This window comes from Cinclus cinclus, chromosome 2 (assembly GCF_963662255.1).
Source record: "Cinclus cinclus chromosome 2, bCinCin1.1, whole genome shotgun sequence".
NCBI classification, from domain to species: Eukaryota; Metazoa; Chordata; class Aves; order Passeriformes; family Cinclidae; genus Cinclus; species Cinclus cinclus.
This window is the reverse complement of record NC_085047.1, coordinates 90894568-90921009: the sequence shown is the minus strand read 5'-3', so window position 1 is coordinate 90921009 and position 26442 is coordinate 90894568. Positions and strand designations below refer to the sequence as shown.

At 39.9% G+C, this 26442-nt stretch overlaps 1 protein-coding gene across 4 annotated transcripts in view; it reads right to left on the bottom strand.

Annotated features, from left to right (window-relative positions):
• The window catches only part of RGPD4 (RANBP2 like and GRIP domain containing 4), a 34600-nt gene extending 9189 nt beyond the window's left edge, over positions 1-25411 (bottom strand). The window contains exons 1-20 of one of the 4 annotated variants that reach the window (XR_009932982.1): positions 25277-25388; positions 22704-22771; positions 22080-22191; positions 21050-21202; positions 19980-20210; positions 19400-19545; positions 17789-17981; positions 17011-17101; positions 15932-16141; positions 14954-15395; positions 14520-14643; positions 14027-14188; positions 13574-13711; positions 13340-13486; positions 12758-12940; positions 12595-12678; positions 11956-12091; positions 11686-11783; positions 6822-11169; positions 3048-3247 (exon numbers count right to left, since the gene is read on the bottom strand). Coding sequence is in view for 3 of the 4 variants with exons in the window: in XM_062487934.1 (XP_062343918.1) it covers positions 6822-11169; positions 11686-11783; positions 11956-12091; positions 12595-12678; positions 12758-12940; positions 13340-13486; positions 13574-13711; positions 14027-14188; positions 14520-14643; positions 14954-15395; positions 15932-16141; positions 17011-17101; positions 17789-17981; positions 19400-19545; positions 19980-20210; positions 21050-21202; positions 22080-22191; positions 22704-22771; positions 25277-25351 (7141 nt within the window). In the remaining variant the exon portion in view is untranslated. Of the gene's footprint in view, positions 1-3047; positions 3248-6821; positions 11170-11685; positions 11784-11955; positions 12092-12594; positions 12679-12757; positions 12941-13339; positions 13487-13573; positions 13712-14026; positions 14189-14519; positions 14644-14953; positions 15396-15931; positions 16142-17010; positions 17102-17788; positions 17982-19399; positions 19546-19979; positions 20211-21049; positions 21203-22079; positions 22192-22703; positions 22772-25276 lie in introns of those variants that run through there. The other 3 variants (XM_062487933.1, XM_062487934.1, XM_062487936.1) reach the window with 3 other exon arrangements.
• Positions 25412-26442: the final 1031 nt, after the last annotated feature.

The window sequence follows — 26442 nt, the reverse complement described above, 5'->3', positions numbered from 1 at the left end:
TTACAGGATGTGAACAGCAAAACTTACACGCTGCTCTACTGCTTTTGGAATTCAAGCATTAAAACAAAACATGGCTGCACCTTTATATTATTAGAAGGATTAATTAAGTCCTCACATCAAATAAGAGACAGCTAGGGAGAAGAGTGACAGAGCTGTCAAACAGAGGTAAACAAATATCTTGGTTTCAGTTTACAACTGGGTGGAAATACCAATTTAATGCAGGGGTTTAGATTTTCTGATTTTAATATACTCATTTTCTGCTGTGAGATAAGATTAGGAGCAAAAGCAAGGCAGGCCTAAAACTTAAAGGGTATAAAGAAAACTTTATTAACAATATAAAGAAATTATAAATTCTGAATAAAACCTTCAGACCTCCCTCCTCTCTTCTCCCACCCCTTCTTCTCTTTCTTCAGAAGAACATACAGAAACACTTCAGTCAGTTACTAACTTAATCTTTTTCAGTTCATTTTAGGGAGAGGAGTCTCCCCCTTGTTAGGCTATAGGGACTTCTCTACAAGAAGAAAAAAAAAAAAAAAAAAGAGTTCTCTCATGGCTTCACTTCGCACAAGTAACAGCTGCCCAGGAATCAGCAATCGTGTAAACGCCTCATCTTCACAGCCTGCCTAGACACTGTGCTTATGGACCATGTTAAATTCATGAGGTATTAACTTCTAAAAATAAACTGTTCAAAAGCAAAGGTTTTCTTCATCTCCTTCTCTCTGCTTATGCTTCATCCCCAAGAACAAAGATCCCCTTCTTCCCTCAGGGCAAAGGGTCCTCAACACAGGTGCTTTTGCTCAAAATTTACAAGTTGAACACTCCAACCCCCCACATCTTTCTTCATGGTTTATAGGAGTCTTTAGTGTAGTCCAGTTCATTCCTACAGCTTACAAAAGGATTTGCAGCCCAAAATTCACAGCGTCTCCTCAATTTCCTTCCATCTAGGATCTGTCTCCTGCTTCACCGACTTCCGTGTATCCTCTGCTTTTTTTTCCTCTCACTCAAAGGAAGATTGAAGGCCTGCAAGTCTTATCTGAGCATTAGAAGGGTTAAAATCTCACAGGGAAGATGCAGAAGCTGCAGGCAGGCCATGCTGGAGCTGTGCCAGGATCTCAGGACATGCTGGAAAGGGCAAGGGGGATGGCTGGGGTCTCAGTCAGCCTCCCTGGGCTCAGCAGCAGCACCCTGTGCGACAGCTGCCCCTCCTCCTGCTGGGACATGCCTGCTTCCCAGGCAGGGGGGCCTGGTCCTGCCCCTGCCAGGCCCGGGCCCTGTCACCTGCACTCCTGCCAGAAGAAAAAAGGGACCTTTCCCGGAGTTTGCTCACCCCAAAATGTGATTTACGGAGGCGGACCAAATTCTCCAATTGGTTTCCCAGGCTGTTAACAACCAAAGCTGCCTCCAACTGATCCCATCAACTCACAGCATAAGTTCTCAAGGAGAAAACTTCCGTGCATGTCCTCTTCTAAATGCTGATTAAAGCAGAACAGCAACAAAACCAGCACAAACAAACTAACTTCAAGCCTCAAAGAAGTGAAGCTGTATACAACAACTTGTCCAAGCTACTGAATAGAACTAACTTCAGATTAGCTAATAAGAAAGCTCAGCTATCCCAGAAGTAATCTCAATTTACCATAACAGCTGTTGCTGAAACTTTGTTACAAAACTAAATTCTTAGGTCCACTATCAAACAACAACAAAAGTATTGCTTTCCACCTATTTATGCCTTTTGCAGTAAGGAAATACCACCATGAGTTTTATTATTTAGCTTTTTGTCTTCCTGCCTTCAACATTAAATTATTCCTTCCACCAGTATTGAGAACAGCACATGATAAGTGCAAAGGTTAAAGCTGAAAGTAAAGCCTAGAGCAAGCTGCAGATAGAACACATGGCTGCAAGACAGCTTTGGAAATAAATATGTGAGTTTATTATGAGAGAATGGAATCAAAGAGGGAGGATACAGCAATGCAAACATCAGGTATGGTTTGGTTGGGGTTCTGCTTGTTTAGGTTAAAGTGTTTTGAGAAGGGGAGTTTGGGGATAAAGGTGTAAGAAATAAATTTGTGAACTCTTTTCTAAGAATTACCCCATAAGCAGATCAATAGCCACAACAACTGTTTCTAAGAACAAAAGGATTGCTTTAGTACCTCAGCCTATTTGCTAACAAGCTATTATCTGTCTTCCAGATTTAAGTTCATTAGAACCTGAAGGGTGGTCTCAAAAGCTTGCTGTGCTTTTCATTAAAAAAAATTTTTGGAAATCTGTGGCATACTGTAATCAGAGGAAACCTAAATATCCAACTAGAAACCAAACTAGTACCCAGCTCCGTTAAGACACTGATTTTTCTGATAATACAATTTAACTTACTGCAAGAAGAAAAAAGGACAGAGATGTTTACAGACATGTCCTATGATCCTCTGACACAACTAACACACTAAAGTCTGCTTTTTAAAAGCAGTTCTCATTACTTTTTACTTAATCATCCAGTAGATTAAGAGCAGTATAAAATAACAGCAAAATCCCAAGTACTGATTCAAACTTGCATATTTTTTTCAATGTATTACCTCTGCAGTCTTTGCCCCACCTTTGCTTACAAGTTGCTAATTTCAGGCATTTATTCATTAGAGCTACAAAGTAACTCAAACCCATAACCAACACATTCTTGTAGAGGAATTATTTTTGTTCAGATTCTTAGATCTCTGCATCCTCTAAGCCTGCAGAAAGTAGGTGTAGGATAAAATTCTTGAGCAGCAAATTTCTAAGTTCATATCACGACTACAGGATAAAGATGTTTTCATACATCTCCCCAGAATCTTAGCCAAAAAACTCACTCACCCTAGCTGATTTAAGGATTAGAAGTACATCTAAAAGTGTGTTAAGAAGATATGCAGATATCCTGCATATTACCATGTGTTTTATTTTTTCCAGTTAGTTAAGCAAGTGTCTTAATTGGACTAAGTTTGAACGTGACATTTAAATGTGGAGCATTTAGTCCCACACCAAATAAAACAGCTTTCCTTAGGATAAGAAAATTTTCAAAAACCTACCTTGAAATGTAACAAAACACTTATTTCAAATCAGTCAGGTAGACAGTAAAAGCACGTGCTTCCTTTAATTTGAGCAGTAGAAATCTAACTGGAAGCCGCAGCAACAAATACACTGCTCCAGCGTTTTATCACCCTCATTGCTCATCAGGTTTGACAGCATTTTAAACGAGTTATCATGCAGTACCCTTTGGGCAAAATAGCTGAATAAGAGAAATACATTTAATGTCACTTCAGATTAGCCAGTAGGTAAATTTCCCCATGGAACTGATCTATCAAGCACTGGAATAATATTCTAGTGTTCCAAACATCTACTCAAAATTATAAAATACTTCAACAACAGAGATTACTGTTGCAAACACCTCAAACATATCTTCACAGGCAGCCATGAAACAAAAAGCCACGCATACATACAATGTATTCTGAAAAGACTTGGTTTTATGATAATAGAACTTTCTACTCTGAGCGAACAATCCACACAGAACATTGTTTGTACACAGAAGAAACAAAATTCAGGACAACATCAAGCAGAACAGTTCAATGCTGTAATGTATTTTCAGTTTTGTTTGAACTGACGTTTAGGTAGGCCTAAATCTCTCTGGCTAGTCACAATACTGCTATTTCCTCTCATGCATTGATCAATGAGCTTTTGAATATAAGAGGAAAGCACCAGTTAAAACCCTAATGCATGTAACAGGTACCATAGCCTGCAATTGACATGAGTCAAACCACACCAGTACTTCACAAGTTTAAGTCCCACTAGCAATTACCCACCACAGAACTGCTGGCTCACATGCTGTAAGCTGGTGGAACAGGGAGGAGAAGCACATGGAAAATTTGCAGGTGGAGATTAACACTTTAGTAATTGAAACAGAAGTGACATATAACAAATAACAATATTAAAAGGTAAAAATAAAACTAGGGGAAGTAAGTGATGCACAATATAGCTGTTCATCACCTACTGACCAATGCCCGACTCCATTCCCACACTCCTATTGGTCCCTCTTCCAGAATGTATTTATAAAGAGGTAACTCTACCACAGTTTATAAACTGGGCAGGATATTCTATGGTATGGAATATCCGTTCGGCCACTTTGAGACACCTGTCCCAGCAAAGCTCCCTCCTAGCTTTTATTTGTATACCTCTTCAACGGCACAGCATGAGACCAAAAAAAACCAAAACAAAACAAACAAAATAAAAACCCAAACACAAATGAACAAACAAAAAGTGCAGCCTTGACTTACAGTAAGCACTGCTTAGCAGCAACCAAAACATCAGTGTAATCAGCATTGTTCTCACACTGAATCCAAAATCCAGCACTGTACCAGCTACTGAAAAAAAAAATTAACTTCATCCCAGCCAAAACCAGAACAAGAACTTATAAGAAGTTTATGACCGGACCTGAGAAAAACATAAATGAATGGAGGTGCAGATCTACTATGAGGTTAAATTTCTTTTGAATGCTGTTCCAGTACAACTCAGAAGCCAATTCCCAAAAGAAGTTCCCCATGAGAAAACTTCGTATTATATTTGTATTGGATAGGCTTGAAAAATTAATTTAGAAAGGACTTCTCAAAATCCTTCACTATTAAGTCAGAGCTCAAAGACTAAAAAGTTACACTGAAGACAAATATTAATGGTAAACAAATCACTATAATCATAACCTAATTATTGGAAAAGTAGAAGTGAAGAACAGTCATAAGTACCAGAAAGGCTTATTTTGTATCTTTAAATACAACCCCCCCTGCCCTATGCCCCCAATATAAAACCACCATCAACTGGTGGTAGGAAAGGTTCTTGCATGTGTGCATTAGCACAGAGTGATTAATCACTCCACATTATGGACACTGTATTATGAAAATAGAACTGAATTGTTAATAAACTCCATCCGCAGGGATGCTTGAAAACACAGAGCAAGTGACTTTAGGTTATGTATACAGGAATTCAGTGTTCAAGTACAATCAGCTTTTTTGTCAAGAACAGTGACATTTTGACACTTCTGAACAATTAAAGACACTAATATTGGAAGACTGTCTCACGCAAACTACAAATTGGCTATTTAAAATTAAAATACTTTTAAAACTGTGTAAGTTGAGCATGCTTACAGCAAGCATACTTGTAAGCAGCACTAGTAGCAACAGAACCAAACTATAAGCTGTAGCAGTTTTCTTTACATGGTCTGAATGCAAACAAACTGTTTACAAATTGCCAGAAGTTTTCTAACCAGCTCCAGTGGACTTCAGATTATACATGAAGGTGCTCTCACTTCTGTGCACTGTATTTTTAGAAGTGCAGCAATTAACACTGATAATCAGGAAACTGAAGAGAACATTTCCACAAAGGCTAAATAACATTCCAGCTGTCTCAATAGATAAGCTGTCTCAAGATCTTCAGGCAAATTTCATTGACAGAGTAAAACCACGTCAGGCACCACAAAAGACAGTCTCTGAAAATAATGTAATTTCTCTAGGAAAAAAAAAGGAATTTAAGAGATCCAGTGCGCACATGTAGGAAAACTGTGACAGAAGAAGTGCACGGCACATATCCTCAAAAAATAAGGCAAACAGAAACCAAAAGCTTAAACAAGGCAAATCCATTGTGCTGGCTCATGTAAACATACTAAGGGCTAGCGACATTCTTTAACAGGACAAACACAGTAGTCAGACACACAATTTCAAGTACTCTCCTTCAGCATGCATGTTAATTATACGGATTACTGAGCCAACTGCTTTGACACAGCTGGGTTATTGTCCATGCCTGATAGTGTTTTTATCACACATTCAGTGCAGTATGTAAATACCTTTACTATCAGGTTGCAAGGAAGATGTGCTTGTCCAAAAGGCCATGGGATTAGATTTAAAGAGGCTAAAATTAAATCCTAAAAAATAAATTGTTGGCATATAAGTGTTTACCTGGAACTTTAAAAAGATAGAACAGACTTCTCTATGTTCTGCAACTACTCCATAGACATATTTCACACCAGGAAATTTCATCTGTTAATTCTACACAAACTTATCCAACCCATGTGAAGGGACTGCAGCTATCATCTTCTGCCATGCCACTTCACTGCTCTCTAGCTAATAGACAGGATGTGTTCGTAATTCTGAGACATCCCATCCTTCTCACAAAGACACTTCAGCACATGACAGTGGCCCTGTCACAGCCACAGCTTCTGCCCGTGCATCTTCCTCAGACTATGACAGAAACCATACAATTGAGTATGCCATCACAATCTCTTTTCAGGCTAAGGCTAACATCTGATGTTAAGCTACACAACCAAAATTGCAGAGGCCAGTATTTAATGAGTGAAACAGAAGTACAGACTAGTTCCACAATACCCATCTACTTAACTATGGGGATAATGCAAATTTCAGCTGAAGCATACATCTGCTGTTCTCACACTTTGCCACTTAGAGCAAAGGCCCAGGTACATACAACATCAACTACCTATTTAAGCCCCATAAGCAAATCCACAAACTGTTTGAGCATTTAAATCCAAGATTCAGATGCAGCACTTCAGAGTTTAAGCTCTCTACCTGAAAACCCTGTTCTCAGTAAATAGATTTCCATCCTGCATCATACATTGTCATTTTTATTTGACAATAATTATGACTTAAAATTCTCTTTAGTTGAAACTCTGGAGAACATGTGAATACCTACATCAAAACTGAAAGAAACTACCTACTCTCAACAGAATAAGTAATAATGAGTAGCACAGAGCTGACCACTTACTAAGTTACATACTTGAATAAATTACTAGCAAAACTGACACTCACCTTTTTCCAGAATTTTAAATGAGAAGTTAGAGGGTCCATCTTGTGTTGAAGCAGGCAAGTTGTCTACCGGCTTCGGAGTAGCATTTGAGACTTTCGGTGGTTCAGAGACTTCCAGTTCTTTCTTTGCTGTGTTCTGGGATGCTGGAATATGGCCTTCACTCCTTCTTGGGGGATTAAAACTGAAGCCAAAGAGAGAACCAGTGGCTGAAGTATTTCCAAATGTGAACGTCTTTGACTTTTCATTACTGAAAATGCTCTTGACAGATTCAGATCCAAATACAAACTTTGGAGGAGAAACCACTGTTTTTGTTGGTGTTTCAGAAGTATTTGACACCTCTGCAGCCTCTACAGTTCCATCAGAAGTATCATCACCATGGCTGACATCAGTTCTTTCTCTGGTTGTTTCTTCTAGCACAGCTACAGCATTTTTACCACATGGAGATTCCTTTGGTGTATTGGCACGAGAAGAAAGAGGTGTTATCAGTGTCTCCCTCTCCTGGGCATGCTTTGCTTCATCAAAGATTTGCTTAAATGAGTCTGCAACATCTTGCAGCTTGAATCGCACAGCCAGAAGTTCTACTTTTCTTTCCCCATCTGCAAAGTCACATGCAGTCCATACCCAGGCTCTATCAGATCCTTTCATTTGTTGAATATTCATATCTGGTGTTATCCTGTGATTGGCACACAGTTTTAGTACCTGGTCCCTTCTCATTACTATACGAACTTGTTTGTTGTCATAGTTCTGCAATATCTTGATATCCCCAATCCCTCTCTCTTTCCACTGATTTGCATCTTTGTCATATCTGTAGAGTTTGGCTCTGTGACTGAAGACAACTTGCTCATTTTCCTCACCACTGGTCACTTCCACAAGATCGGGCAGAGGTACCACAGGTTCAAAGTACTGTCCATCTCTTTCCTCTTCTTGAGTAACATCAGAATCTTCATCTGTGCCCACTGATGTTCTACTCTGATTCTGTTTGGCAGGAGATTTGGATGGACTCAAAGCAGACTTAAAGCTAAAACTAAAACCAGTGGTAGACTCTCCAAACCTAAACAGATTTTTCCTTACAGGGCTACTTGCAAGAGGTGATGCGTATACAGAACTACTTACACTATCATCCAGTGCTTCTTCACGCAAGTCATAGTTATCCCACTCCAGAGTAGGGCCTGTACTTTCAGCATGTGGCTTTATAACCAAATCAGAAGTACTGCTGGTACAAACAGAGCTCACATTTTCCTCTTCTGACAGTTTAGTTTTGTCATCTGTCAGAAAAGTTTTGAGATCTTTTAAGTCACACTTCATTTCTTCTGCTCTCTGTATAAGCTGAGCTGTCCTACCTGTATCAACAAGTTTATGGGGTGTCTGCAATGGTATATCTAGTAGTAGCCTCTGGCATTCCTCAAACTTCTGTTTGAACTCCTCAGCCTGCTCTGGTGTTTTGAATTTTGCTGCCAGGTGTTCCAACTTTGCATCACCATCAGAAAAGTCATTGGCCATCCACATCCAGGCTTTGTCTGAGCCAGACAGCTGTTTCAAGTTCATTGTTGTCGTTATCCAGTGATTCGCACACACCTTCAGTACCTGCTCACGCCGCATCAATATTCTTACTTTGCCATTAACTTCATTTTTAAGAATCTTCAGATTGCCCACCCCACGTTCTTTCCACTGGCTTGTTTCTGGATCAAACCTGAACAGCTTTACTCTCTGGGAGTATAACACTTTCTCATCTTCTTCTCCTGTAAATGGTTCTACTTTTTCAGGCATCTGAACTATAGGTTCAAAATGGATATCATCACTGTCCTCTGTCTTATACACATCATCATCCTTCTCACCAAGGTCAGCAGAAGTGTTTGCTTTCTGATCTGTTTTAGAATTTTGTGAAGAAAACAATTTTTCACCTGCACCTGAAAAGCCTTTGAAGTTAGGGTCCTTTTTCCCAAATTGAAAGCCTTCCTTAGGAGGACTTTTCGCAAGCTCAGCAAAAGTGGAAGTGCTGCTATTTTGCCCAAAAACAAAGTCAGTTTTCTCCTTGTCTGCTGCTTCTTGAAACTGGAATCCAGTTCCAGTGTCTGAAGGCAATTCCTTTTTGTCTTTTTCATCAATACTTTTTAAGAAACTAGTTGTATGCTCTTTGGATGGCTCATCTTTCTTAGCGGTGGTTTTACTAGACTCCTGTATCCCAAATTTAAATCCACCTGCAGGCATTTGCATTGAAAAGCTAAATCCTTCTTTTGCAGACTTATCAGTATCAGAAGAAATCTGAAACGTAAACGGTGGTGTCTTGCCTTGCTCAAGACCAAACTTGAAGCCCGTTCCCAACTGTCCTCCACCAAGTTCAGGTAATTTATTTTTCAAGCCAAAAGCAGGTGTTGGCAAAGTATCACCAGCCGGCTTACCAGATGGATTTGGTGTTTCGCAGGCAATGCAGGCTAGTGAAGAACCTTCATTCCTCACAAGACAAACACTACAGTCCCACTGACCTTCCTTTTTAGCAAAAAGCCCTTCAAACCCATTTTTCTGTGGCTTACTTTTATCAGCAATGGAATCAAAGCCCAGAGCATCAGATGCCTGAACAGAAGGTGTGGATGTATTTGGTTGATTTTGAGGTTTTGGACTCTGACAGGAACAGCAGTTGACATCTTTTGCTTCATTTTGGCATAGGCATACAGAGCAGTCCCACTGACCTTCCTTCTTAGCAAAAGCAGATACAAACTTGTCCTGCACTGTGTTACTACTCGTTTTCAAACTTGTAGAGCCTGTTAATGGGGTGCCATGTGTTTCCCACAAACTTGGATTTGGACTTTGACATGATACACAATTCTTTACAGTTGCTTCATTTGGAACCAAACATACTTGACACTCCCACTGATCCTTCTTCAAGAGATGCTGCCCAAACCCACCGGAGGATTGCTGAGGATCCTTTCCAAATGAAGCAGTAGTGCTAGGTACAGTGGATGTACCTGTAAAGGTGCCTTTGCTGTCCAGTTCACTGCTTGCTCCCTCTTTTGGAAACTGAAAACCCAAGTTCATGGTCCCAGAAGTGGCTCTGCTGGGCTCCTTGATGTCCTGATTTGCTGTTTCTTTTGCAGTCCCACTGCTCTGAGACACAGATGTGCAAGCATTTGATCCCAAGGATTTTAAAATATTCTGTGCCTCCTCAAACTTTTTTTTGAAAAGCATTGCTTCTTCAGGTGTTTTAAATCTAATTGCAAGCTGTTCTGGTTTTGGCAATTCATCTGCATAGTCCAAAGCATGCCATACAAATGACTTATCTGATGCAGCATTTGGAGTTAATTTCATATCAATATTTATGTAGTGATTTGCACAGATTTTCAGCACTTGATCCCGTCTCATTAAGAGACGAAATTTGCCAGATACTTTATGTTTCAGTATTTTCACATTTCCAATACCCCTTTCTTTCCATTCTTTAGATTCTGCATCAAAACGAAAGAGTTTGGCTCGGTTGCAGAAGAATTCTTCTTCATCTTCCTCACCTGTCTTTACTTCAATCTTATCAGGAAGTGGCACCACAGGATCAAAGTGAGGACCATCATCATCCTCATCTCCACCATGGGTGCTTCCTCCTTCTGTTTCATGACTTCTGTTGGCCAAATCTGAACTTGAAGCCATAAATACAGGCTTGCTTGGTTCTTGAACACTGAACGTATCATTCTTCTCAAAACCCAGGTTTTTGTGTGCGTTTTGTCCTGTGTTTTCTCGAAGAGAGATGCCTGGAATATGTTTATTGCTAAAACTGAAGATATTTCTTGAACTGTTTGTGGGATCATTGACTGGCTTTTGTTCAATGTACCTATCACCCTGTAAAGGTTTATCAGATGTTAGAAGATCCAAGAGGCTTTCTCTACTATTAAAAGGTGCATTAAGGGGCTGTGGTGCAACTTGAGGAGGAGAAGAAAAAGTGAAGTCCCCATCGTTAGACTTGAAATTAGGTTTAAATTTAAAAGTTGTTGGCTGACTTGGCTGTGCTGGTGTTGGCAGAGCCGTTTTTGATCCTTCTGCTGTTCCCGGCTGTCCAAATTTAGGCATTGCTTTTGGATCTGCAGGCTTTAAAGTAGGCGGCGTAGCTGAACGGTTTGTGAAATACCCTGGTTTAGGCAGTGTTGGATTGGTGCTTGCCTGTGGAACACTGTAGTTGTAATACTCATCAGCTGTACGAGGAGAAATGAGTGCAGTACTAGAAGAATCAAAACGCAGAGGTGGACCATACATTTCTTGGGAAAACATACAACCAGAAGTGTTTTGCAGAGGTGGTGTATGCATGGGTGGTGGTTGATAGGAATATATATGTGGCTGAGGCGTAAGTCGGTTCATGCCATAGACAGGAGGCTAAAGAAAAAGCAGAAAACAAGTGCTCTGCTTACTATGACAGTAAAGAGGACAAAATCCTACTGAGCAGAAGCCCATGTAACCTGTGGTCTTAAAAGAAAGGCATGCTTTCAAGTTTAAACCTAAACTAGTTTCACCTTAGTTTAAAACTTGAAGGACATTAGAGAACAAGCACTGAAAAAGGGGTGAGTTTGAGTGGGGTTTTAATGCAAAAAAAGCTTTGAAAACCCCATTTTCTTTTGCCACACAATTAAGGAGGGAAATAGTTAAGTGATACCATACAAACCTGTAGGAGAAGTGTACACACATAGAAAATACATTTTTCTAGCTTTTCCCTCCAAACTCCATATTCCTCAAAGCAAGGAGACAAATTGGTCATTTTATCCCTGGCAGTTTAAGTTCACCAAACTTTGGATAAGGAACTGCAATTACATCTAGCTATGTACAGAATCAAAACCAGTCGGTCATTTTCAGGAGATCATTGGAAGCAATTTAGAGAAATAAATTTATTCTCACCTTTGCTGGTGTTACATTGGTTGCAGCAGTTCCCAGAAGATACTGAGAGTTATAGGCAGGTGACTGGCTGTAGAACACAGATGGGCCAGTGGTAGCAACTAAAAAGGAACACCAGGAAAACAATTAACACTTATCTTTTCTTCTTGTTTTCTACATACTCTCCCCATCAATCAGTTATTAACTGTGAATCATTAAAACATTTCAGCATTATTTTCAAAAGTCTTATTTGATTTAGCTAAGCATTTAGATAAAAATTCTGCAGCAACTTGCCTGTTAATGGGGCTTCATGAAGATTTTGTCCTCTCTGGTAACTGTCTGGCATTGCATCAGTTCCATAGTTTTCAGCAGGCCACCGATGAGATGCATTTGTGTTGGAATTATTAAGTTTCATTTCCTGCATTTCATTCTGTCGAGACAGGGCGCCAAGCAAGAGCATAAGTTATCTACTGTACGGATATTTGTTCAAGAAAATATAAAGCATGATCCCCACTATTTTGCTATTCAAGAACATGTTCAATTGAGGGGGTGGGAGCAATTAAAAAAAATTAAAAACCAAGAAGTACCTGCCAGATCATGCAAGACATGCCCATGGAGTACCAAGTATTTCCAGTGTGTTCTGAAGCCAGAACAAGACAGTAAAAAAACCCAGAACCAAGCGGATGAGAACCAAGCTGATAAAAGCAGGATGCTTTCTACATAGAGTCCCTTAGATGGGTTGCCTCAGTACTCCTGTCCAAGTCCCAAAGAGGAGCTTTTAAGCAAAAGGACTTACTCTAGGTATTCATTTTAGGTAACTATTTACAGAAAGTAATTCTAGGAACTGTGAGTTAAGCCCATGCTCTTATCACTAGATCCTTACCATAACTAAAAGGCCAACAGTTCTTTAACAAATTTGGTGACAATTTTTACCTTTAAAGCTTCCACTTGCTGGCAAATCATTTGAAGTATAGATTTATGGTCTTCTGCCCACTGAGGGGGAGTTTTCGGAGAAAACTACGAAAAGAAAAGTCAATGGATGTACTTGAATTTTTCTTACAAAATAATTTCCCGAAATAATAGCTGGCTAACATACCTTGTAAGTCTTAGTCGGTGAAAGAGAGAACTTGTTTGGTGATGGAGTGGAATGTTTCATTGCTGAATCTACAGTTCGTGTCAGACCGTTTCTGAAGGAAAGACTTCCCTCTTCACCATTCTCACCAAGTTCCTGGATCACTGTATCTAACACTTCTCTCACAGTTTCAAGAGACACTGGCAACTACAAAGTTTTTTCAAACATGAGTCATGACTGCAATTCTCCCTCAGAGCAAGACAAACTACATTCAGAGTTCTGGCTGAGCAATTCACAAGTCTTTCATTACATAAATACTGTTTGTTTTTCAGCAAAGCTCTTGTTAGGATTCACATAAGAAAACGACTTGCACAAACGATTTTTTCAGACTATCAAACCAGAAGAGTGGCAAAACCTAATTGTCCACAGGGTAGCCAGGATACCACATGATCTGGTGGATTACAGAAGTTACCCAGGATTTAACTTGCCTTAATACAAAGTCTGATCTAAAAAAAAACTAACTTGAATGCAAAGGATTTATTTTTTCAAACAGTAACCTAAGCTAGTGTGTTCCTTGGAACAAGTTTTAAAGCAAAAATTACTTACTTTCTCAGTAACTGACATATCTGAGGAGCTTTCTGCAATAATTTTCATTAGATAGTACTTGGCTTTAAGAAGATAAGTTTTATGCTCCTCATGTTCTTCTGGCAGCATGACATCATTTTCAATCTCTTCTGCTTTTCTTTGAAAAATCTAGAGTGGGATGCAGAGTGAATAGTATTAGTCAGAAGGAAACTGAGTAGAGAAGCATTTCTGGGTTAATGCAACTTACAAACTTACCACGGCAAGATTCCAGTAAGACACCACATTCTCAATAGCTTCAAATGCTGATAAAGCATCGTCAGTTTTGCCATCAACTGCATCCAACATAGCAAATGCTATCTGTGCCTCTTCTTCATAAGCTGCAACCTGAAAGACCTACAAATAAAGGAAAACTTATACTTAACAATGGAACATTTTTTCCTATAATACAGGGGGGAATCCTTTTTCAAGAAAGTTGGTACTTAGGGTGTTCAGTGCCTTCAAATCATAAAGAGCATTTACAAGGCAAGACCAAAGTTATAAGGAGAGAATTTCTCCCTTTATAAAACACTATTACCAAATCACACCTTTAATTTAAGAGTTTCACAGTAGTAGCAACATAGACTAGTACAATGTAGACAAAAATCCCAACAGCTATGTAGGTTTCTGACACAGACCCTTCTCTTCAGCCTTGGCTCAATCAATCTGTACCTGAATGTCTACACTATGGAAGTGTTTGAAGAGAGGATCAGTAGGTTCAGAAATACTCCTCTTCTTTTTGATAGTTTCCAGCATAGGAAGAACTTTCCTCCAGTAGTAGACACTTCGTCCAATATATTCCTTCTGGTCATAGAAGGAGTTAAGGTTAATTCCCTGGTGAAAAAAGGGAACAGACACATATGTTCTATCAACAAATTCAAGTCAAAATGCTATTCCTCCATATCCTTCTATTTTCTTTAAGAGTTCCTAAGTCCTTCTCTGACACTAAGAGTAGCTATGTAAATGCAGAAAATAATGCTACAGTTTAAAGACAAGAATAGTTTATAAAGCAACTAGAACAACAAATTTGCCTGATAAAATAACCAGCTGTTCTTAATAATATACATTCATACATCAGATCCCACATCCCCCAAGTCTGTTCATAATTTAGAAAATAAAGAAAAACACTTCGGCTTCCATGTATTTAAGAATAATCTCATCTTACTGTTTTCTGCAAGCTTTTTGCCCAGTGTATGATTAAGGCAGGTTGAAGGCCATGCTTCTCCAGTGTTCGCAGAGTACTTATGCCATGCTGTACAATAAGCCTCAGTTTTGCTGCTGTTCCTGGTCTGAATATCAGAAGAAACATTCCTTGATTAGTATTTGCTGGTTTTCATCTGTTCACATACCATTCACTTGATAAATACAGCCTCCAGCTTAAGTCCTAACTTGCCTCTAGGTATAGAAATGCACTGTTGGAAATTAAAATTCCATTTATGGAAATCTTTTGAGCATATCAAGTCCCTACGACAACAAAGCTTCAATGTGAAAAATGTCAAAAAAGATAATTTTACAAGAAGCTATGGGTACAATCCAAGCTGCTGTAACAGATGCGCCCTAAAGGCTTGAGCAAATATTTCCAAATTGAAAAAGCCTTACATTGATTTTCTCTGAAGAAGAGTACGGACAGCATCCCACCAGGATCTTTGCTTTTCAGTATAGAGTTGTTTGCATATTGGCAACGGTAAGAACTGAGGCTGATGTGCACTGTAGTGAGAATTAAACTTCTCTTGCAACTGTAAATTGCTAGTGAATACCACTCCAAGTAGGAATACCTGTTTTTTAAAAAAAATAAAGTTATTAATTACCAAAAAAACTAGATTTTTTGTATCGTACCTTAAAGAACTTGAACGTTCACTTACTTCAAGGTCCAACAGGCAAATAGATTCAGGAGCATCTGTCTCAAGTCTTGATGTTTCTTGGGGCAAGTGAAAAAGCTGTTTTAACCATTTGCGCACAGGAGGTAAGACTGACAGAGAGTTCCACTGCAAACCAAGCCACACGAGGTGCTGGAGACTGCCATTGTGCAATCGAATGGCACCTATGCAAAAAAAAAAAAAAAAAAAAAAATTGGATGCAAATGTCAGCTTCCTGCAAGCCCTCAATATTATCTGATCAAAGGTCGGTTTCACATTTCCCTCTGTCAAAGCAGCCAAATATACTTCACTGACCAACGAGCATCAAGATTCCAGGTTTCACTTATGAAGGGTTACAAACTTCAGTACAGCCGAACATACCAAGTTCATCTAAGTGCTCAAAGCCATAAGCTGCTTAAGCTTTTGAGGGGATGACTCATTTCCATTCTCACCTTATTCAGTCCAATAGATAACTACCTTTAGCAAACCTATTTACTTTTCCAAAAATCCTTAAGGAATTGCTGAAGAAGCACTTCCTTACACTGCAATAAAGTGTACGTCTTTCCTATGACATTAAAGCAACTTTGGACAGCTATTCCAGGTAATTGTCTTTTGTTGCAGTACAAGTATTTGTGTAGCAGTAACACTTCCAACAGGTATTTGTAGAAGAGGTTTCTGGTACACAAAGCTGTGTTGAGTTTCAGAAAGTAACACTGCTTACCAATATCATATTTGTGGAGTTCCACCTGCAATGGTGCTTGTGTACAGACATTTCCAATATCATCTGTGCCGATAAAAGACCTCTCCTTAGAAGCTCCACTCTCAAACAGACTATCAAACAAGGCAAATGAGCCACTCTTGTTTGCAAATGACTCCACAATCTCTTTAAAGAAGTCTTGCTTGCCATGACTTAAGTTCAGCAGCATATGGCCTAGAAAACAAAAATATCACTTCACATAAATAAAGCAGCAAACAAGGAAAGTAGCATTTGCTATGCTGGACTGCTCTCTGTTACTGAAGGCTGGACGGGAACCAGGATTTCACCTTATGAAACCGACAGACTGTTCAGGTATGTTCTCCCTGTAATTAGGTCAGTGTTTCAGCACATAGGCTTTCCAAGCTTTCAGTGACAACAATCCCAAAGAATTCGTAAATCCAGTTCTTTAGGAAAACAAAGCCTTCCTACCATGGCTATCCTAAGGGCATTGTAAATGACCTTAAAATAAATAGCTATAATACAAGCAGAAGTCTGCATAATGTAATCCATTCTGAAGTAAATAAACCTGATGTCTAACAGGTTCATCTGTTTTCATCTAGGCCCTCCAAGAATTTTGTAGATTAAAGCACTGCCTATACTTGGCAGCAAAAAGAACAAAGCTGATGAACAAGTGAAGGGATGAAAAGATCAGGGAAAGAATCTATTATTTTCTTTCCCTCTTGGGGCTAACAATACCCGCAAAATAGCATCAGCAGGAAGAAGCCATTTCTAGTAGACTTAACAGACAATAAAAGCTAAGTTCTATCTTAGCGTGCTAGACAGTCAAAAAAGGAGGAAAAAATCCAACCCCTATCAAAACAAAAAGAACACATCCTACCAGCATGCTTAAGAAGAGAAAATAACTTTAGGTGTCAAAACCAAATTACTGTTTTGTCTTACATATGCAGTCAGAATCTATAATATTTTACTATTTTATTTGAGTGATAATGTTACAAGATACACATATGTGCTCTTTAACAAATCTCAGCCTTTACAGTAAATGTGCAGCACTAAAATGGAACTATGCAGCTGTTTTTTATTACCAGACTGGCTTTTTCGATCACAGGCCAACACTTCTAGCATATCTTGTCCAGTTTGATCCCCCTTTATGAGTTTTGACTTTGGTTTAGGAACCTGGTGAAGTAAGGAGAAAATTGTTACAGTAAGAACAGGGCACGGAAATCAATCTTAGAAAACAAGCTTCTTTTTATCATTAGGAACCTATAGGAAAATAGGGATTCATTCTGAAGGTACATATACTGGGTTGTGGTTCTGTGTGGGATGGGCAAAGAGCAGAGAACCCACCTAAAGCACACAGACATGCAAGTATAGCTATTAAAAGTAACATTAAGAGTATACAAAGAGCAAACAATACCTGCAAGGCAAGCAATGGTGTAGAAAGGAGAGTCAAGGCAAAGAACTTATAAGGCAAAGAACCATGATTTTTTAAAATTTGATTGTCTATCCAACAAGTAAATGGGAACTATTCAAACACTCTCCTTCCCTCCCTATAGGAGTAATACTCAACATGTTTATTTATTGTATTGTGAAAAAGGAAATAACCTGCAGGAAATAAATGCACTAACGCTTAAAAATCAGTTACTCTGGCAAGGGGAACAGTTGAAGGTATACTTTTACCTTATTTGTGTCATTTGGAACTTTTAAAGAATTGTTAAGCAGGGGGGTTTGGCAGGTGAAGACAGTTCACCTTTAGATACACAAACACTAGTTCCTCTCAGGAATACAGGAATTCAACACATGCACAGCTAGAAAATTTCAAGAAAAGCACCAACTAAAGGCTTAGACTGAAAAATCATTTACCTGGAAACTCAGGAGATAACACAATGCTGCTAGTTCACACATAGCTCTCCACTGTGCCTCATTGTCTTGGGCCATTTTCAGCAGCAAAGCTCCAGCATGCATGTACAGCTGTCCTTTCATTTCCACATATGTACGAGACAACTCATCAGCCACATTCACATATGGTTTTACCGACTGAAGCGCACGATCAAAACTACAATGCAGAGAAGGCTCATTCTAAACAGAGTCCTGGTAAAAGCTATAGCACCTGATTTTGGTTTGTGCTACTTAACTGTGAATTAAGTAACTTCATGAGTAAATGGTAAGTACTGTTTCTATTGCTTAAACCCAAGTTACTAGAAAGTACAATCACCTCAAACTCCCACAGCTCTCAAGTTTATTGAAGTAAATAAATATTACCTAGATACTTAGTATTTTAAATCACATTTTTGCATAGCTACTTTTAAAACTATTATCCTGAACTACATGAATAAACCTGTTCATTATTGCAGAGTTAGAGACATACACTAGGTATTACTGACTCTTTCTTTTCATTATCAGAAAGGTCCAAAATACTGTTTAATGAGCTCTCCAAAAACAGAAGGTACTACAGAAATTCTAGTACCTGTAGATTACTATACAATCCCCACTCATGAGAGGGTTTCCACACAACAGTTAAAACAATTTTTCAACTACTGAACAAGACTATAACGGCCATTAGTACTGCCATGATCTGGAAGTGCTTCAGATGTGAGCATCTCAAAAAGCTCTTAATAAATCAGAAGCAGAAAACCCAACATGGTCAACGTTAGAGGAGAGAAATAAAATAAAACATACTTGAGTATTAAATATTGCTCATCCAGTCTGTACTGCTTCAAATACTCATTCAAGAGTAACAGACTAAGAATATTTTTACAAAATGCAATATAATAGCCATTACACTACTGAGGAACAAAGATTAAGTTAGCAAAAATCAGTAACAAAGAAAGATGATGGCAAGAAAAAGACAGATCTTAATCAAATTATTTGACTACAAACAATATTTTGTACTACTATAGGTGCACCACAAATGGTAAGCCTCTAAGTCAGCTGTAACACCACCAGCTTTCTCTGAAGGAAGCTATTCTTGCTTCAGGGGCTTTCCTCCCTCCCAATTACACTGTATAGACAAAGTTCCTAATTACTCAAACGTGCTGTGTTATTTAAAAACAGAGTGACTAGGACAAAGTTGATACACAAAAGAGGTAGTTGTGGGTTTTCAGTTTGTCTTTTTTTTTTTGTTGCTTTATTTGAATTGGAATTTTCTGGGCCGTTTTTTTTTCCCCAATTGACTTGGAAATCTGGGTTAGTCAATTGGTAGACTACAGACAACTTTTCCAATTGAAAGAAAAGGAGGTACAAAGACCCAGGATATAAATGAGTCTTCTCCATGTGTGCTGACCATGCAGACATCTGTCAGAAGACAGCTTGGGGTTCACATCCAGTAAGAACCACTCTTGCCAGTCAGCACAGAGAATCTCCTCTCCTATCCAAAAACAAGATTAGTTGTGAAACAGAAGCTTGGTGGATGTTATGTGACCCCAAACAACTCTTAGAGGGTCTTTGCTTACTACCAAAAAGTTTAAACAGTACCTTTCAAGTGCCTCTCTGCATTCCTGAACATCTCTAGAGGAAAGTGTCAGTTTGACAAAGCTGGAATAGGCCAGCAGATGATCTTTCTTGATAGTTCTCCAGTTATTTTTATCAGACTCCAAGTCTTGTAAAGATTCCAGATATTCCTAAAGAAGAAAGTTCATCAGAGGATAAGGAACAGTCATCCTCCCATGAAGACAAGGGCAGTACTTCTCCAAAACACACAAGCAGCATTTATTGCATAATCCAGTTTCACAGGTAGGACTTTAACATATTCTTCAGCAGCAAAGTTCCAGGGAACTATTTGCTTGAGCAATTTTATCCCTAATGGAACTGCTGTGTTTAACTCAGCTTTTGAAGCTAGAAACTCAATAGTTCTATAAAGCCTAATTTTAGGGAGAAAATTGCAATTTAAAAAAAACCACAAGAAGTATTTTGTAATTCCACTGGTTTCAGTAGACTCGCATTTGAAGGAGTTAAATCCCTTGAGCAATAGCTGTCAGAATAAGGACACTAAGAGAAAATAGACCAGGTAAAAAGATACGGAAGACTACCACAGGATCAAAACACGATTAAACACCTCAAATGTCTCTACAACACAGGAACACCATTCCAAGCTTGACTGCAAAGGTATTCTCTTCTCTGCCTCCTGACAATGGAGCACGGCATCCTTTAATCTGTTATTTGAACGATAGAGTGCAACTAGTCTGATGTTTATGTAGACATCATCTGGTCTTGCATAAAGTTCTGCTTGAATCAAGTCAAAGAGCTGATTCCACCCATCTTCACCTTTACAATCCAGTAACTGCTCCTATTGAAACATGAAAGTAACATGTTAGTATTTCATTTCCCACATCAGTCTTTTTATCAACTACAATACTAGACAACATTCTTTCCTCCATTACATACACTACATCACTCTAGCTAGAGTACTCTTAATAGCTTTCAGGTATTACAGGAAGTTTGATAAAATACTCAAATATTTAAAAACACACATGACTATCACAGAAGAAAAATCCTCAGGAGAATTTGCCTCTTACCAAGAGTAAGAAATGCTTCTCAAAACATTTGGTTCAGTGACAGCAGACCATGCTATAGACTACTCTGCTTTAAAAAAAACCCAGACACCTTGAGACTTCAATGTGGCTGCTGTCCAGCTACACAAAATTACCTGTGTAAAAGTGACATTGCATGGCTCAAAGTATTCATATGGTATTTGAGAATTATAGCATTTCTCACATTCTGCAGAAATGATCATAATACAGATTTAAAAACAAAACAAAAAAAAAGACGTATAAAGAAAGTTTGAGTTCACAGATCAGCTACCTTCCTGCCAGTGACACAACAGAGAACAAGTGATACCTGTCTAGTCTAACTTCTTGACTGTGATAAATATCAATTTCATAGAGTTTTGGAAGAGGATTAAACTTGAAACAGTAGAAAGGGCATGAAAGCATGCAGCTGCAGTTTCCCTTAAAACTGGACAAAAATGTCAGACTAGAAATAGTGTAACATCCAATAGCTTTAATATTAAAAGATGCTCAAATAATTTAGCCAAGAAGTTTTGCTTGAGGTGACATGCAAAAGGCACTCCCAGAAAGGTGCTGAAAGTTTGTTCGAGGCATTGAACAGAGGTAATTTTGAACTTACCTTCAACCTGTAAATAGCAGGGCTCCCAGGAAAGAGCTTAGCAGCTCTGTCAACCCAGTATTTTGCTCTTCCATCAGTAATGTCATTATTGCATAGTAACTCTGCAATCTTCAACACGAGATCTTTCTGTGTTGGGTTCAACTCCACAGAACGCTGTTTTTCCCCATGCAGACACAGGAGTCAAAAAAAACCAAAAACAAAGGCAACTTTAACTTATGATCCATGTAGAACAGGACACAAACATACCCAGCTATTCAAATTAGTTAAATCTAAAAATACAGAATATATAAGCCAAGCTTTTCTACGTGCCACCACCAGTTCACAGTACCCAAACAGAACGGCTGACATTCAGAAAAGAGCAAACACTATTTCCCCTGCATCTATCACTAGCTAGTGCTACACGTGGACAGCAGAACTACAAGAACCTCTAGTCTAGCCAGGCATAAAAAATTTTTAAAAAATTAAGACACAGTTTAAGAAGTGTGATAGCACTTCATACAGAGAGTTGCATTTGCCAGACTTCTGAGCACATCTTTCTCTCCAAAACCAGAACAAAGGCAACCCAACTGGAAGTCTGACATTTATATGCTTGCCTAACCAAAATTAGATTTATCCCTCCCTTCTGCACCTGCCCTCTTCAAAACCAACCAAACAAAAACACAGTAAGCCTACAGTCTTCTAGTAGCAACTAAACTCCACCTGTCATCACAGTTTGCATTACAGGACTCTACAACAGTAGTACAAGAGGCAATGCCTGACTTGGGGAGAATTTAACAGCAGGTAGCATAAAGATCAAGTCCAGAAGAAAAAAGGAAGAAGCAACTTCAAAATATATTACAGAATCAAGTGATATCAAGTGAAGAATCCCCTCCGCAGTGCTTTATTTGCTTTCCATTGTCAAATGTGATGACAGAGCTTTCCCAGGAGCGTGTTTTCTACTATGGGTTTGAGAATGTTCAGCACAGAACGGTTTTAGAAGTCCATTTATAAAGGAATAAAGTAGAATATTAGGGGTGAATGTAGTACTTACCTTGTAGCACCCAAAAGCTTTTTCTATGTTATCCTCAGCTTCATAAATTTGTCCAAGAAATCTGTGTGCTTTGGGATCTCTCTCTTGTACATTGAGGTATGTAGATATATATCTATGAAGAGAAAAAAAGTCAGTTACTTGACCAGTATTTTTCACTAACACTCCCCCTCTCTCACCCAAGCTCTAATGGCAACTTTATCTGCCATACAGGACACACAGACGTATTTTGTTCTAGATGCTTTGGCCAGACCACAGAAGCATAGACATGTTTTGTTCCAGTCACTTTGTTAGGACCTTTAAGTAAGCAGCAACATGGTTTATACCTGTATAAATGCTACTTACTCACCAGCCAATATGTCTGTTGATTAAAAAAAACAAAACCAGGAGTCTGTAGAAATGGTAAGAATGGTAAAAGCCAATTCAGCCAGGTACATTTTTTCAGTACCACATAATCTTCTTTTACGTTGTTTTACAAAGATCTAAATACCACTCAATGTCCACACTGACTGCTAGCTTAAAGCAGCATGATATTTATCTTGGTTTCTCTGGTCTACTTCATATAAACATAGCTTTTCTTTTACACTTTAGAGAACAAAAAAACAAATGTCCATCAATGCATGTTACCTTTTAGCAAGTTCATATTCTTTTATTTCAAAATACAGCTTAGCAAAGAGGAATCCTTTCATCGATTTCTGAAGAAGAAAAACCATGACAAACACACTTTAGACATTCAGTACTTCAAAAGTAATTCCCTAACGAGTGGCCTTTCTTTTCAGCAATGCCCAGTACTCAAGCGACTGAATTTGATGATTTGTTATCAGCTCAAGTATACTCATCATATATAAGGGTTTGGTTCTGAAAGATGTAGGTTTAAGAATTAAAAGAATAAAAGTTTTTGCTATAAAAAGGCTACTAGGAAGCTAAAAATTATAAGTGAAGAAAAGAGCAAGCCTTTATACCCATGAAATTTCATACATCACTCACTAGAGAGTGGAAGAATAGGGTCACCTACATTCAGTTTATTCCTTCGCTACGCATCAAGGAAAAAAGATATTCTACAAGTCAAGGGAGATATGCCATTGAGCCCTACTGTAGTGTGCTGTCATTAGACACTACTGTTTAAGTATACTTGAGGAAAAACTTTTGCTTAAGTTATTCTCAGTTTGGGTAAGAAATGCATTTATGCAGTAGTTTATTTCTGACTAAAATAACTTTAACACACACACCCTATGAGCAAGAGCTGAAACATCTCCAATGGTATTTTTTTGGGAAGTAGAACAAGGAAGTAATAAAGAAGCCAAGGTGGCAGAAGCATGATCAGGAGGAAAAGTAAAAGGAGTGAGTTAAAGAACTGGCAAAGTTACAAGGAAAAAGGTAGAAGTAAATCAGACAAATTCAAAGCTTTTCTCAATACCAGTTCAAAAAAAATTTTGCTTTTGAACCAAGAAATACTGAAGTTAGTTACATCTATGATTCCAAACAAATGTCCACATTTGGAATTCACTTGAATTGAAAGTCTCCCTCCCTCTCTCACCACTGTTATTAATGCAAAATTTTAAGAAGCTGTTAAAAATGAAAGCAGGCCTCCTAGGATACCTCAAGTAGCTAGACTGTGTTTTTTAAGCCTTTGGAAGGAAAACACTGGAGTATGTCAGAGTGGAGCTGCATTTGGCTTCTTCTTTTAAACATGGATGAAAAGAAACCTCAAAATAAATGCTTTGCAGCCTTATAAGCAACCCTTATCCTTAAATCAACGCAACAGGAAAATCAGTAACATTTTCCACCATGTATTGTGCTTATACAGTTAGTTGTAAGCATTACTTATTAAAAAAATCAAATCAATATGCACCAGCTGGTCTTAAGTACAACAGAAGAGGATTTATTTAGTTGTTGACTTCAGTAGCAATATAAGAAAAATTGAAGCACACCTGTGATTCTGAGAGTCATGCCCTCGACACTGGCTGCTCTGAACAGCACATAAATCAATTAAGCCACACAACAACTTCGCTGCTGTTGGGAAAGAGATACCAATACTGATGATGTACACAAGGCCTGCATAAAGGCCCTACTGCATAATGGTAAACATGGATGTATTCACACTATACAACACAGTGCTGAATATTCTAACTTTAAAAAAACCCAAAAACACAATTCAAGAGCACTAGAACAGGATCTTTCAGGATTAAATAGCTCCCATGAATTGCATCAGACTGTTCATTGTGATCCTTTTCCAGATATAATGAAAAACGGTAGCAAGTTATCTAGAGATCCTCATCCTTCTGGCCAGTTACTAAAAAACAACAGAAAGATTACTTATCCCCAGTTCCTCCTCGCCTAATACTGCCACAAAGGCAAGAATACTAATGACATAAGACATAAAAGAAAACCGAAAGTGCTTGATTAGTTCCTTGCTTAGATTCTTCTGAAAAAAATAAAGCTTGTGAATCTTTCCGAGAAACTAAACTCGGGAAACACAGGAACTAAACTCTCAGTAAACTGAAGAAGTCCGTACTCAGGAGAACTGGGGGATTCTTTGAAACTACACTAGGGCTTACCGGTTGTAAAATACAGGTGCACAGCTCTAGTAAACTACTGCTCCCAGGCAGGGCAAGCACCTCAAGTACGCGAAACCCCTTGGCCCTTCCTCAGGTTCCCCTACCTCACTTGATTTACTCGATTACTCAGAGACCCTGAGTAATCACACGCTCAGAAATTACCCGAAAGACACCGTAACTCACAGAATACGAAAATAGTCAGGAATGGAAGATCTGGAGATCATCTAGCCCAACACCCCGCCATGGCTCAGTCACCATGGGCAGGTGACACAGGGGCGGTCCAGGCGTGGTCTGACTGTATCCAGAAAAACGCCCCTCTAGAAAGGGATCCCTTTTTCCTCTTACCGCCAAGGACGAGGACAGGCCAAGCAGACCAAGCCCCAACACCGAGGCGCCGGGATCGGCGCGGGGAGCCCGCAGAGAGCAGCCACCCCCCAGCCCAGCAGCGCAGGGGCGGCGAGCGCAACCGCCCCCAGCCCGGCGGCAGCGAGGCCTCCCCGCGGCGCGGGGGCGGCGGTCCCTCAGGACGCGCGGCAGGGCCGCCACCGCCCCACGCGGTGGAAGGGGCCCCGTACCGGCCGCACGGAGAGGCCGCAGCCGCCCCCGGGCCCGGCGAGCAAGGCGAGACCGCGCCGCGCTCACCTCTCTGGGGGACGGAGCCGCGGCCTGCAAGGAGGCGACGTAGCGCTCCACCTCAGGCTTCGTCCGCCGCATCATGGCGCCGCCGCGGCGGCAGGGGCCGCGCCCGGCCTCTGTCGCGGCGGAACGCGCCTTCCCGGGCGGCCCGGCGGTCTTGGCCCGGCGCCTGCGGAGGGGAAGGAGGAGGGAAGGCGGGGGAAAGGAGGAAGGAAGGAAGGAAGCTCCGGAGCGACGCGCCCGCCGCGCGTTACGCAAGTTCCCGCTCAGCCGTGCGGCGCGCGCAGCCCCGGCGCGCTCGGCAGTCGCCCCCGTATCAACGGCCCGGGGGCGGGGCCTGGCCAGGGTCTACGCATGCGCACGGGGCGGGGGCGGGGGGCGCGAGGAGAGAGGCAAGTCGGGGGGGGGGAGGGGGAAATCTGTTGTGGAATATTGTCAGAAACGAAGTTTTAGGATTTTCTCAACTAAAACTACACTTAGCTTATCTCAGTAGTATATAAATATATATATATATGGTGATAATATATTTATCACCTTAAAAATATACTATGGGTATATGTATTTATTTATTTATTTAGAGAACTAATTTTTACCTAAAGCTAATTAACAGTTCTGGCGCCCTCACCATAAAGAGGACGTGGAACTGTTGGAGCAAGTCCAGAGGAGAGGCACAGAGCTGATAGGAGGTAGGAGGACGGGAGCACCTCCCCTATGAAGACAGGGTGAGGAAGTTGGGGCTGTGCAGCCTGGAGAAGGGAAGGTTCCATGGAGACCTCACAGCAACCTTCCCTGAGGTATCTGAGGGGCGTACAGGGAAGCAGGAGAGGCACTCTGGCTGGAGCTGTAGTGATAGGACAAGGAGTGATGGGTGCAATTAAAAGAGGTTGGATGCGAGGAAGAAATTCTTCACTGTGATGGTCGTGAAGCACTGGCACAGGTTGCCCAGAGAGCTTGTGGGCACCCCATCCCAGGCAGCTTTCAAGGCTAGGTTGGATGGGGCTCTGAGCAATCTGCCCTAGTGGGAAATGTCCCCCATGGCAGAAGCTGGGACTAGATCTTTAAGGTCTCTTCCAACCTGTAATATTCTGTGATTCTATACTTCATGGTTCAGAGCAACTATGAATTTAATCTGTAAGTGTAAGGGCCTTCTTCTTACTGAGATCCAATGCTCT